Source organism: Vanellus vanellus, assembly GCF_965231255.1.
Source record: "Vanellus vanellus genome assembly, chromosome: 1".
In the NCBI taxonomy this organism is placed as follows: domain Eukaryota; kingdom Metazoa; phylum Chordata; class Aves; order Charadriiformes; family Charadriidae; genus Vanellus; species Vanellus vanellus.
Window position 1 is genome coordinate 192,731,610 of NC_138905.1, and position 13,474 is coordinate 192,745,083.

The 13,474-nt window shown below is 41.0% G+C and overlaps 1 protein-coding gene across 1 annotated transcript in view; it reads left to right on the forward strand.

Moving 5' to 3' along the window:
- The window catches only part of WDFY2 (WD repeat and FYVE domain containing 2), a 68,110-nt gene that overhangs the window by 33,864 nt on the left and 20,772 nt on the right, over positions 1-13,474 (forward strand). The window contains exons 2-4 of the mRNA XM_082498378.1: positions 1,074-1,141; positions 6,325-6,398; positions 13,305-13,359. Coding sequence (XP_082354504.1) covers positions 1,074-1,141; positions 6,325-6,398; positions 13,305-13,359 — 197 coding nt within the window. The remainder of the gene's footprint in view (positions 1-1,073; positions 1,142-6,324; positions 6,399-13,304; positions 13,360-13,474) is intronic.

Sequence of the window (13,474 nt, forward strand, 5' to 3'; positions counted from 1 at the left end):
TGGTGACACTGTTACTAGGCATGTTTTGGTGAAATCAGCTGATGAACTAAAGAGAGATCTTCAATTAGAAAGAGGCTTCAGAGATTGGACCAAAACAAGTGGATGACAGAGAGAACTGAAATAATAAATATTTAATGACCCAGATGGTACATCAGTCCAGCTCCTCTGCTCAGCAAACAAGCTACAGGCTTCTCAAGTGTGTGAAGGTCATGGATTGAGTGACAGGGAGCTGCCAGTATGATATGATTATGAGAAAGCAAAAGTAATCCTGAGATACATTTGGAAGATCTTCTAGCAGAGAGGAAATCACTGATGTGTTTGTGGAGAGGCATGGAGCACTGTGTGGTTCTAGGTGCCTTTATTCAAGGACAGCAGCTCCAAACTGATGGGACAGACAAGGACTGCCAGGTTGCCTGTTGCCTAGGACATCCTCTTCAAAGAAGGATAAGAGTTTGGCTTTGTCAGCCTGATGCTCAGTGGGCATGTGATAGCACTCTGAGTACACTGAAGAGAAGGGAAGTTCCTGAAGCTGAACAGCTCATTGTTGGTACAAATGGACATAATCTTAGTAAAGAGAAGCTAAAAATCTCCTTTGCTTAGAAGTTTTCCTGAAGCACAACAACAAAACAACAGGCAGCAGATGGACCGAGGCCTACCCTGCGAGCAGAGGGAAGGCTTCTGAGGGGGACTGGATGGGCCAGTACAGGTGTGAGTTCCTGGGCTACCTAGGGTGTCCCAAATCCTCACCTGAGGCATTGAAAGAGCAGTGGTGTTCTAGTCCTTGGGAAAGGCAAAGAACAAAAAGCCATAGCAGTTTCCAAATACTGTTGTGATGTGTTCAGCCCAGATGTTGAGTACTACGTGAAATCAAGGAATGGGCTGCCCTCATCATCTTACAGAGGTTAATCTGAGGTTAAAAGGCTTCTGTAAGAGTTTGCATGTTTATTTTCCCTCTCAGCAAAATAATTTAATTTTGAAGAAGGTCTTGTGCATCCATCGTCACCACTTTGGTTTTGTTCATGGTCACTTTTTCATTCTTCCTGACGTGTGTGTTATGTTTTTTTCTTTTGTAGAACAGTTCGTGTCTGGCTGAAAAGAGACAGTGGGCAGTACTGGCCCAGCATATACCATGCAATGCCATGTAAGTATAAGGAGATGTTTGCTATCTACTGTGTATTTGCAAAATGGCTTTTCTGATTTTGATGAAGCTTCATGTTGATGACCATTTGCAAACTTACCATTCTATGTTAAATATCATTCTTGAACAATCCTCTTGGTTTCTGTGAAGCTTTGCCAAGTTGCATGCTAATGCGAGGCATCAGGGATTACAGCAGCAAAAGGATACAGATATGCTGGCAAGGGATGAGCATTTAATGCGAACATAGATTAAAAAATGTGGGAGCTCGAAACGTAGTCTTACATTCTGTCACTAATGGAGTCCATAAAGCTTTTGTAAGTCTCCAGTATAAATCACTCTGCCCTTCCTACTACATGTGGTTAGTCCATTAGAGTTCAATGGTAAATGGTTTTATTTGATAAGAACTTAATATCCTGCAGCAGCTAATATGATATAGAGGATACTAGGCAGGGAAGGCAGCTCTTCCATTGAAGAAGTAGAATCATTTCACCCCTACAATCAAATGTGGAAAACCAAATCTCTCTGATGGATCCCTCCAGTATGTATGTCTCCTCTCCCAAAGAGAGTGTTCATGCTTTAAAAGAAACTGCAGATCAGTGTCTGTTTTCTCCAAGAGACAGTTGAAGAAATCCCAGCCCTAGCTCTGTCATAACCCCTGTGGTTGACTGCAGGAGTATAACTCTGCAGGTCAGCAGCAGCAGGGGTATGCTGATCTCCTCAATCAGCTTCAGATGTGCTGGGTTATCTTGTCTGTGGAAAGCTTATGAAGCTGACCTTAAATTCACAGATTTTGGAGTATGTATTAAGTCTCATTGAGGTGTTCTTACTGGAGAAAGTTATTTTAAGCTAAGATGGCTAGATTTGGAAGAGACATCTGTTTCCATGATACGTAAAATATTTAATAGATATAAATTTTAACACCACAACAACATCAGCTTGGGACCCTAGAGTGGCCATGGTGTTTGACTGCCTGCTCTGAGAAAGCCTTTGTTTGGTAGAGAGGAGGATCTCTTTCTTTGGTGGACTAGCTCATAAGAGTATGTCAAGCCTCATGGGTACTGTTCTGCTCAATATTTTGCACAAAAAGGTATTGCAAATCAGCTAATGATGTGGCAGTCTGTGGAGCTCTGTCACAATCACTGGCAGTGGCCTGAGTTCCCTTGACCTGTCCTGATTGCTTTGCTTTCCCCAGTCAAACTGTTATGAAACGGCTATTTTAGCAGTTTGGCAATGATACTTCTCTTTTTCCATGTGAAGTTTTTGCATACATTTGCATTTTAAAATCTTGTTAGGACCTCCGCTGGTCTTAGCAAGGATGCATTATTGCCAGAAATAACAGCTTTGCTGGAAGTGATGGAGTAGATGCAGATCCATTGAAAGGGGACTATTTTAATCCTCCTTCATAAATTTGAACACCTGATACTGCTCCTTCACTTAGAAGGCTGGTAAGCTTTTGAGCCATGAGATATTAAAATTATGCTGTGTTACTCACCAATTTCAAGAATGATCAGGTATAATTAACAACTGGAGCAATGCCAATTACATTGTTATCAGCCATGGCTTTAAGCTAGGAAATTGTAGGAAGGGCTCTGAGTCAACTTCTGCACAAGTCTATACTTAACTTGAAATGATCATTCTGTCTGTTTCTGTGTGGAACACCTTTTTAGATTCACATTGTTTTTTGTTGTCTAGAGAACAACTGCCCAGAGGTTCTCTGTGTAAAAATGTAGTAGGCACGATGGTGCCTTTGTGCTGCTTAGCAAGCATGACTTGTGACTTTGGTTATGGTGGTACATGACCCACACCCTTTTATGATTTAATATCAGGTAGCCTTAATAACTGAATTTGCACCCTGTGTACTCCAGGAGATGAGGAGGATGAGGAGTTGGGCCAAGTCAGCCACGTGCTTTGGTCAAGCTCTGCACCCAAATAGGGCCGTCAGTGAATTCTGAACATGAAACCCGTTAAATACCTGGAAAAAAAATCAAGAGTGTAGATCCCTTCTGGGTAGGGACACTTGCTGCTGTTAAGAGGTGGGATTTCCCCAGTTTTGAAGTTTTATGCACTGCCTATGGGTGTTTCTGTGGCTGGAAAATTCTGGACAACACGGTGGCCACATTTTTGATCATCTCCCACAGCTCTTTCTTTCTTATAGCCTAGAGGTGTTATACACACTGTTATATCATCAGTAAGGCAAACTAGGTAAGCTGGAAACCTAGCTTACAGGTCTTCTTCATGCCAGCCAGCTTTGTCTCAACATTTGTATTAACAGACCTCTGACGAGCAGGTTAACCCTCCTCATGGTTGGATGTGTACCCTTGGTTACACACGTGCAACACAGATTATAGATGTGTACCATGGTTAGATGTGTGACTTCTGGGCAGTGTCTGTACAGGAGAAAACTCAGTAGACACAAATTTATGAAAGGGAAAGGAATTGTAGTCAAGATAAGTAAGCTTTGGAAAAAAAAAAAAAAGCCACCCAAAAAGACCCAAACCCACCCAACCATAAACCTCTCACAGATGTGGAATGGAGTAAAGGATTTTTTGTAGTGAGGAACAGTGGAGTGTCCATATCCAGTCTTTGAGGCAGATAATACACTGTCTGTCTTATGATGTTTTTTCTAGCTAACACTATGCTTTGAACAGGAGGGTTAAAATACTTCAAAGCAAAACATGCTCCTTGGGTCTTCAACTATGCCACTTTCAGGCACTTCAAAGGGAGGTTCTTGAAACTGCAGGTACAAAGTTTGTATCTCTCTTCTACTTCTGTCAGCCTCTAATAGAGGTGACACACTGTCAAGAGCATGAAATATGTAATTGGGCTTTTCCTCCATAACTCATTTTCCAGAAGCTAAAATCAGTGTGTATTTGCCCTGTATTTAAGATAAAAACTACAGTCAGACTTCTGCATCAGTAATATCCTGCCTGTCCCTCTGTAGTAGTTCAGATCAATCTTTTCCAGTCTGAAATCCAAATCATAGCTAAGTACTTCAGAGCGTTGTTATTTTTCCTGGCTGTTATTTTAAAAGGATCTTAAACATATCAGAAGCTTAGGGTTTGTGCGGGTTTGGTTTGGTTTGGTTGTTTTTTTTTTTCTTCCCCTCCCCCCTAATGAGTCTGTGTTTAAGTATCTGAATGTCATCTTATTTTCACTAAAGCATAAGATGCTGCAGTCTTGGTACAACTGGCATCACTTTAACTACATTAGCGTAGCTAGTGTGGACATAATTTTTGTTCTGACATAATGATTTTTCCAAGAGCACATGTTACTGAAGAATTCCCTTAGGAAAACAGTTATAGCAAAGTAAGTATCTTTACACTGCTATAGCTGTGTACACACGGGTCTGGAATTTAGAAGTGATTTTTTTGTAATCGGCCTGTGTCAAGCAGTTTCTTGTACCTTTTGAGTCTGAAGTGTTTCAGGCTGTTTGGGAAAAACATACTTCAAATAGCTAATTTACCCGGAACTTTTTCTCTGCAAGCTGTTTATTGCCTTCAGAGTTACTAGTAACTCTTTCATTGTATGCAGTGTCTAGCATTTGAAAGCTGATAAGTAGAATATGCCCGTTCTGGCATTAAGTGCCTTTAAAAGGATTTGATGTTTATTCTGCCTAGAATTGCCTTCCCCCCCCCCCCCCCCCCCCCCCCCGTTTGTTTTTCTCACAACTGTCTCATCCTGCTCCAACCCTAGAAGCCTCTAGGTGCATAGTAATGCACCACCATCCGCCGGCATGATTCGAATTTGCTTATTCTGAGGGTGAGGTATAGGAAAAAGCAGTTTTGTCACTGTTGGTAGCCCTAATTTAAGTGTGTCCCTTCTGGCAGTTTCCTTGAACTGAAGCCTTTTCTTTGATTTAATTCAGTTAGCCCTTCCAGGAAAGAAATAAATCGAGGTGTCTGCCTGGATGTGGATCTGGTAGGTTTTCTGCTTGCAGTTGGTTGTCCTTTAGGAAATGTTTCAAGGGGAAGTCAATACAGAAGGTAGAACAAGTTTTGATCAACAGTCAACATAGACTTTCCTGTTCTTCGTATAGCTTTGCTGCCAGCTAAACTATCGAGGAAGACTTGCTGAGCTATCGACTGTTTAATCTTAGGTGAGACATCACACAAATTGAGAATAAACCAGATAGACAGTACTGCAAGAGAAGAAACCACTGCAAGTAATCACAATGGAGACTAAAAACTAAAAAGGGGGGGGGAGGGGGGAGGAAGCAGAGCTAAAAGAACATCTGACTGTACACTGTATTTGCCACAAGAATATGGTTTTAAAAACACTCTTGTTGCCATCAAAGAAGTAAGAATGCCTGCCCCTAGCTGCAGTTGGCAATTGCTGCTGAAAAAATGATTCCTGAAGGTTTCTGTTGGGACAGCAGGACTCCCAGCTGCATGCTGCTGTGTTTAGCAGTAAAAATAATCCCTGTCTTCTGAATGCAACTTCAATTTCTCAATTAAACCAAGCATAGCTTTTGAATTATTGCAAGAAAATTCTGGTTTTACCCTTGACGTGAACCTTGCCAGATCCTTGAGGGAACATAGTATGACTGACTTGTGTGCAATTTAAGAGCCTATCCTGATGTTTATTAGAGTAATAGTGATACAATATAACAATGACTAGTTTTCAGTAGTCTTTTATTTTGGCCATAGTGTGTGATACCATCGTAGTGTTGTCTGTGGGACAGTTGGACTCACAGTCCTTAATATTGGCTGATATGTTGACTCCTACAGGTTAACTTTCTTACTGCAGGTATAGGATGCAAGCCTCTGACACAATACAGTGTTTTCTTTTATTGTCAGTAAAGTTCAGGCAAATGTAAAAAACTAAATTATTCAGCTAAGTAATCTCTCAGATTTATACTGAAATGTCAGGTGCCTCATATCAAAACACCACCACTGCTCTTGTATGACATGCCTGTTTTCAGATAACTAGTAAGAAAAAATGAAGGAGCTGGAGCAAGAAATAGCCATTGTTCCATGTCCTAATAGGATAGGGTTGAATGAATTGCAAGAACACTGCTTAGGGTTTTGTTTTTTTTTTTGGTTTTTTTTTTTAATGCTTGTCTATTGGAAGGGGCAAAATGCTGAACAGCATCATAAAGCATGTTAGCTAGTTTTAGGCTTTCCAGAACTTCAAGAAAATGAGAATCACAGTTTTGTTAACTTCATCAACATGTTCATTTTTTTCAGCTCCATGTTCATGCATGTCTTTTAACCCGGAAACCAGAAGGCTGTCCATAGGTCTAGACAATGGTACAATCTCAGTAAGTACATCCAAAGATTTCTAGTTGAAATGCTTCCCTTTTGAGAAGTATATGTGTGATGTTGCGGTGAGGATATTTTTGTTAGTGTTTGGGAAAGAGACTTTTTACTGCTAGTGGAACTGAAGCTATAGTGTAGAAAATGGCACGTTATTACAAATTTAATTCCAACTGCCACAAAGAGATTGAGTGGGGTTTACAATATTTATTAGGCAATTAAACAAACTGTCTCAATTTGCATATCTTTAAAAAAATAACAACTTAGAAAACCAGCTGTTGTTTTATTAAATTTGAGCGCCTTGTTAATCATACCATACCAAAGTTTTCTGAAAGCAACTATTAAGAGGGGGAAAATAATTTTCTGAGAGGTGAGAGGTAGAAAGTGGATTTCTGCTCCATATCTAGCTGCTTTTCCAAACTTCAGGGTTCAGATTTTGTTTTCCTCTCACTTCCTTCAGAGGAGTGGCTCCTAACTGTCAGTGCTGTTGCTGAAAGATTTGGTTCATTAACATTTAAGAGAGATCTGGAACAGAGGGTAGCAGTTGACCTTATTCATTGGATTTTTCTTGTGGGATGATGAATAAAGAGCTATATCACTTTGTGGAAGGGTTATGGGTCAGAGAGGTATTTTTCACCTATGCCTCATCAATAGACTCTTCTTCCAGTTTAAGGTCATTTTACCATCATTTCAGATTTTTACTGCTATTGTCTCTGCCTTACAGGCTTTATAACTGAATGAGTGTTTGCAGGTTGACATAAGGGCAGCTGTCTGCACTAAAGCCAAGATGGTATTTGGGAAAGGCTGTGTGACCCTTTTAGCTGTTGCCTGTGAGCTGTATCAAAGATGTGAAGGTTTTGCCCTATAAAGCTATTAATGGCCAGTAGTAGAGATTTTTCTGTGCCTGTTGGAGATTTCTCATTTTGTATCTAGGAGATGAGACAGCTGCCAGAGAATTCCCTGCACCTTTGAAATTCCCTCCTTCCCACTCTCTGAAATAGCTGTGATTTGCCAGTCCTACTAGATACTTTTATTTTCACCAGGCCTTTGAAGAATGTGAAAGAATGTGAGGGCTGTAAATAAGGTATTTAAATACTCCAGCGTGATAGAAGAGATGTGTCCTTTGTCTTCGGGGCATTTTGCCTTGAAGAGTCAGAGGGTGCTTGAGTGTGAATGGGGTCAAATGTTTTCCATTCTGAAGGTGCATGAGATATGAGGGTGATAAACCAACTTGTGACTTTGGGTACTTATAGGTATATATTGCCGCGTCTGAGAGAGATTCTGTTTGTTGCTAAGCTGGACTTTTTTTTCCCCAGTCTTCCGGATACAAGTACTTAGGAGGAGGGAAGGCCTTTTCTGTGTTGGTTGATTTAGTCCCCTGTAGCTGCAGGCGGTTGTGTGGTAGAAGATTGTGCAGAATATGCTCTCCACAAACTTCCACACGTGATGAAATGTTTCCCTGTGTAGCAAACCTAAGGCTTGTAAGAGAAGCCACCACTGTAATGTGCTACAAGAAGTGGTGGAGGTGGGAATGGAAGAAGAGCAAGGGTAGCCCCATATTCGAGTCCCAGCAATACTGGGGTGTTAGAGAAAATCCCCAGGTTCTTGGAAGTAAGTTACAACTACCTTCTGGAGGAAAGGATAAGTTTTCCTTCCTGGGTACATCTATGATGATCAGTTTAGCACAGGAGTACACAAGCAGCACACACTGACCACAAAATAAGAGAACTTACTGCAACAAGGTGACCTTAGTGCCCTTAATTTTAACTGTGTGGTCCTCAAAGAGAAAGTACAGGCAATTTACTTGAGCAGCTTGAAATATTTGGGAATTAGTCAGCTGTTCCATGGTAGCACTTCTGGTAACACCCAGCACTCTTGTGTACGCTGGGTGCAGGACGAAAATGAAATGCTGAAAATTATACTCTGTCTTCACTTTTTGTAGAAGGAAAGGACTCCTGGCAAGGGCGATAAGCTGATATAATACTCATGAGAGTGTCACACAGTCTCAAAACAATCTTTTTGCAGTGCAAGGAAGTACTGCTTTGACTTTCAGATGTAAATGGGGATAAGAAAATGGAACTGCCTTTTTTGTTTTGCGTGAAATTTTTGTAAACTGTATGGATTTTGGTTATAAGCCTGGCACCTCAGAAATGTGTATGGTGCATTTTGAGAAGGACAGGCAGCAATCCTATTGTCAAAGAAAGATGTTCCAGCAAAGCCACCATGAGGTGAGTTTGTATAGCCACCTTTCCTTGTGAAACAGGGTGACAATTTTTACTTCTACAAAGATGAAGAGATCATTTGTGACCTTTTGTAACTTCTCAACACGAAGGCTGCACAAACATTTGTGCAGGACACTAGACCATTCTCTTGAGCAAAAGATTGTCTAGCATCTTGCTTGAAGAGCAGTGGTACTAAAGAAAAAAAAGTTTCTATGTTGTTTTTTTTTTTTTTTTACACTTTGCAAACCTTTTCTGAGAAGTAATGGTATTTTTGTTACTATATATACTCTTAGGGACTGCCTGAGGTCCCTTTTGGAAGCCAAAAGACTTTATTATGGTCATAAATTCCTTGCTCTGAAGTGGAGAAAAACATGCTTTAATGGGTGCAAGTCTCTCAAGATCCCACAACAAGAAGAAACAGAGGAAAGGTCTATTATTTGCAATAGACAAGACTTCCACAGCCAAGATGAGACTTGTCACCTAATTTCATCCATCTGAAACTTAACTTCCTAGATAAAGTTAATCATTAGGTTCTGCGGCTAGTAGAGGAGAGGTGAATTGCCTTTGGAGATACCCATGTTACTTACCCTAAGAAACTGTCTTAGAACGGCAAAAATCTCTCTGCCCATTTCTGGGGAGATTTAAATATGGGATTTAGTTTTTAGGTAGTTGAAGCTAAATTAAATTGATCTTTTTTTGCTGACCATGCTTGTGTCTAGACGAAGCTGTTGCACACTTCAAGCAGGGCCACAAAGAAAACAGGGTGCCAGAATAACCCCTTCAGTATTCTTCCTTGGGAATGGCACTTATTAAGATAGATTCATCTTCCACATCATTTGATCTTGCAGGTGTCTACATGTTTAGCCATAAATAGGACTTTGAATACCTGAAACTGAGTCAGACTCTACCTGCTGTTGTGCACCCTTCCCCTCTGCCACTGTGGGAATTTTGCTATTTTTAACTTCAACAAAACTATGTGATAGTTTCTGTCCTCTCCTAGTTTTTATACTTTATAAACTGAAAGTACTGTAGTTGTTTTTTAGAGCTGTCTTTGCAACAGACATAGATGTAAAGTCTGACAGTAGATTTAAGAGTCTTCTATTCCATTTCTGAAGCAGGTTGGTTGTTCTCTGGAAGACATGGTGAGAGTGCTGTTGGTCACTTGTGATAACAGGGCAAAGTCAAGCCTTTAAGGAGATCTGCAATGTGCTGTCAAAACGATGTCACCTATCAGAGTACAAACTGTAAATTCCCTGGGGTGGGAACTAGATAGTGAATGGATAACACCTAACTAATAAATAAAGATTTTTAACTCCTCTCAGAAGTTGATTCAGTTGCCTAAGCAGAGGTCTGTAGTGCTATTTGGGGATACATCAGTTGGCATCCACCTGCAGCTCTGGAAAAGCATGAGTCTTCCTTAGACCTGAGGTCATGTCAGGCAGCCCCATGGTCAAGGACTCTGAAATGGCACACACCTGAGTATGGGTTTTGTTTGCCTTAACAAGAGTAATTTGAAACAAGATGCTAATAATATTTCCAGGGTGAGGATTTACAGAGGTCTTGGGCTCAAGAGACATTTGTGGTGGGTATATGTGTTTCAGCATGAAGGAGGTGTGCTCCATGAAGTTATAGTTGAGTCTTCATACAACAGTGAGCTTTAGGTTGGACAGTCTTTTCAGATGGTCAAGATTTCTGCTTTATGAAGGCTTTCATGGTACCAAGTCACTGTTATAATAATAAGATTACCTGAAACAGCCAAGACTGCCATACTGAAAATGTTAGTTATCAAAAAAGGTAGTAAAGTAGTTCTGAAAAAAAAAAAAACAAACAACCCTCTGAAGAGCAGAGAGTGATCTTGCCAGAAAAAAATGTTTTTAATCCCCGCAAGGAGGAGTTTTGGTTTTGCCATCTCAAGGGCTTTGATATATCCCAGCCCCTCCTGTGCAAAAGGGCTTGCACAGGAATTGGAAATCTTTCTCTGTTCTGTTAACAAGCAGCGACTGAGCTGTGTGGGTGACCCCAGCCTTTCTAGCTCATTAAGGAGAGCCAAAAAGCTGCCTAATGAGAACTGAGCATCAGCAGCTCTGAGAGGAGCAAAACATCTATGTATGGAAGGATAAAAAAAAACCACCAGTTTCTGCTAGTACAATGTTAAAGAGATGTGGTCGGTGTTTTTGTAGTGCAGATGGCACAATGTATGTGCAATAGGGCATGAATTTCTTGAGCAAGGTGCCCTGTGCTAAATACCTGTCTATTGACGCAACTAATACATTTGGCCTTGAGAGGGAGAGGGGAATGAGTGTAATGGAAGAACATGTGATAGTGTAAAGGGGAACAGGGAGTAGAAGACCTGGAGAAAGAATAGAAAATGCAAAACAAGAAAATGCGTCGCAAATTATCCTATGCTTTCAAAGGAGAAAATGAGAAGCAAGAAGTCTTCAGGGGAAAAAAAAAAAAGAAAAAATTGTATCCAGTATTCAGGTTAATGGAACTGTGTTTATTTTGTACTGTGTTTATCTCTTTGGATGGAGCAGTATATTAACAGTACACAGCTGTGGTTTGTATTAAAACATACACAGCTAATCAATACTTGCGTAAACCTGATGAACTGCACTTGAGTTTGATTCACTGTATTATAATGGAGAGACTCAAAAGCCTTTTCAAAGTCTTCCACTGAAACTGTGGGACTGTTCAGTCCCACATGGGGCAGAATGGCCACATCAACTTTATCAAAGGAAAATGAGAATGCACATCACGCTCTTCATCCCACCTGAAGTCACCAGCATCTGTGTGCCATCTCAGTGAAAGCTGGGATCAGTGCTAGGACAGCCAAATTGGTGGGAAAGGCAGACATATTCTCCCACCACGTGTTGCAGCAATTGAAGCTGTTTCTCCTTAGGTAATGACAGCAGAAATTTAACATTCAAAGCAAAGGGCCTTGCTTCAAGTAGGCTTTGTAGTGAAGCATTTCATGTGGTGGTTTAGCATTCTTCAGGCAGTGGTTAATGAAAACCACTTCCCCTGTAAGTAGCTAGGGAGGTATAGCAGATTTTCAATGTTCTGTGGTTTGTAGAGTTAAGGTGACCCTGGTGTAGAAATCCAGTTGACTTAATTGATTTGTTACTGCTGTTTAAATAACACTCCCCACTGTGGTTCTCAGCTGCCAGGGGAAAGCCAATGGGAGGTGGAGGAGATTAAGGAGAGGAAGATGAAGCAGAGCAATTTAAGAGAGTATATTTATAACTAACTTAGGAACAGAAACCCAGAAACAGCAAAATACATAGCTACCTCAACACATGCACAGTTGTTTTCCTGGAAGCTGGCATCTGTAGATGTTCCACAGATGCGTATTGCAGCATCTCCACCTTGGTGCCAAGCAGTAGATATAATGTGTTAGGGTAATTCTGGTGCTGGAGAGCCATGCAGATTATCTACAGTGACCCCACAGAAGATGCAGAGTGACTATTATTTTTTTTCCATTCTTGTTTGGAAACTGGGGGTAAATACCGGCTTTTTGGTGGTTAGAATGTCTTCTCATGCTCTTTTGCGCTAAGCATTTGGTTTGCCTTAACTATAGTCTGTAGGCTCCTGAAGTCCAGTCTTCTCTACTGTTGCACAGTGGTTTTGGCAGTGCTTATATATGAATATTTCACAACTGTATGCTTTGAAATTTAGCTTATCTTTTGTTTATAATGCTTCTCTTATTTTCCCCCTATTTCCAGATTAAATGAGTTAGGTTTTACTTCTTCTGTCCCCAAGGTAGATTAGGGAAGTTTCTGTGATTCGGGGAGTTTCTGCGTAATTTGCTATAAATTATTAATATGATGTGTTTTTACACTCCTTGTTTTTCCTTTGTGTTTCTCTGAGTACGTTGTGCGCACATGTAGGTACCTGACAGCAGTTTAAAAGCTAATTTGTGCAGCGGTGCTGCAGAGCCTACCCCTTTGCCTGGGTGTTTCCTCCAGAGAGGTGTTGCAGGAGTTTTGTTGTGGCCGCTCCGTTTCCCCTGCTTTAAGCAACGTCTCATCTTCAAAACGAGCGGCAGGGACATCCAGGTGCTCAGTCAGTTGAACCGCATAGTTTTTTTCCAGGAGCCAAGGCTGCCATGCAGACTCTTTGCTGCTGTTTTCATCATTCCCTCGTGCAAAAGCCGTATCGGTGGTTAAACAGCAGCACCAAGGCAGCAGGGCTGCAGAGCCTGTCCTCGTAGGTGTGCTCTTCCCTGGCCGCAGGAGCAAGCCCTCGGGCTCGGTCACACCACGTGTGGGTGTAGTGTATGCACATGCATGGATACCTGTGTATCCGCACACGTTCGCGTGTGCACACGTAACCGGTTTCTGCCCAGGCAATCCTGAGCAATAGCTGTTTGCTACGGGCCAGATCTCAGGTCTCATTTTGCGGTACCTCACCTCATTTCTGTCAGCTTTTTTGACTTCTTTTTTAGTAGTCCCTCTTTTCTGTCCACCATTCTGTTCAGAAGCACTCATGATGTTGTTCATTAGGCAGCTTCAAAAAGTGAAATAATTTACTTTTTTAGATGGAGGTACTCATAATTAGCAAAACTATAGACAGGGCTGTGGTTGCAAACAAGGCAGAGCTTACCTTGGTAACGAATTCAAATAAAAACACTCTCAAACACTCTATGTCTCTAAGCACTGTTTCTTTTGTTTTTTCTTTCCCCTCCCTCAGGAATTCATTTTATCAGAAGATTACAATAAGATGACACTAGTGAAAAATTACCAGGGTAAGAACCGTGTTCCATGTTAATTGGTTTGTATTGTCATTAATTTTTGTTAATGTTCTCTTTAGGATTGTGAATGGAGAGAAGTCTCCTTTACAATGATTGATTTAAAAAAAAA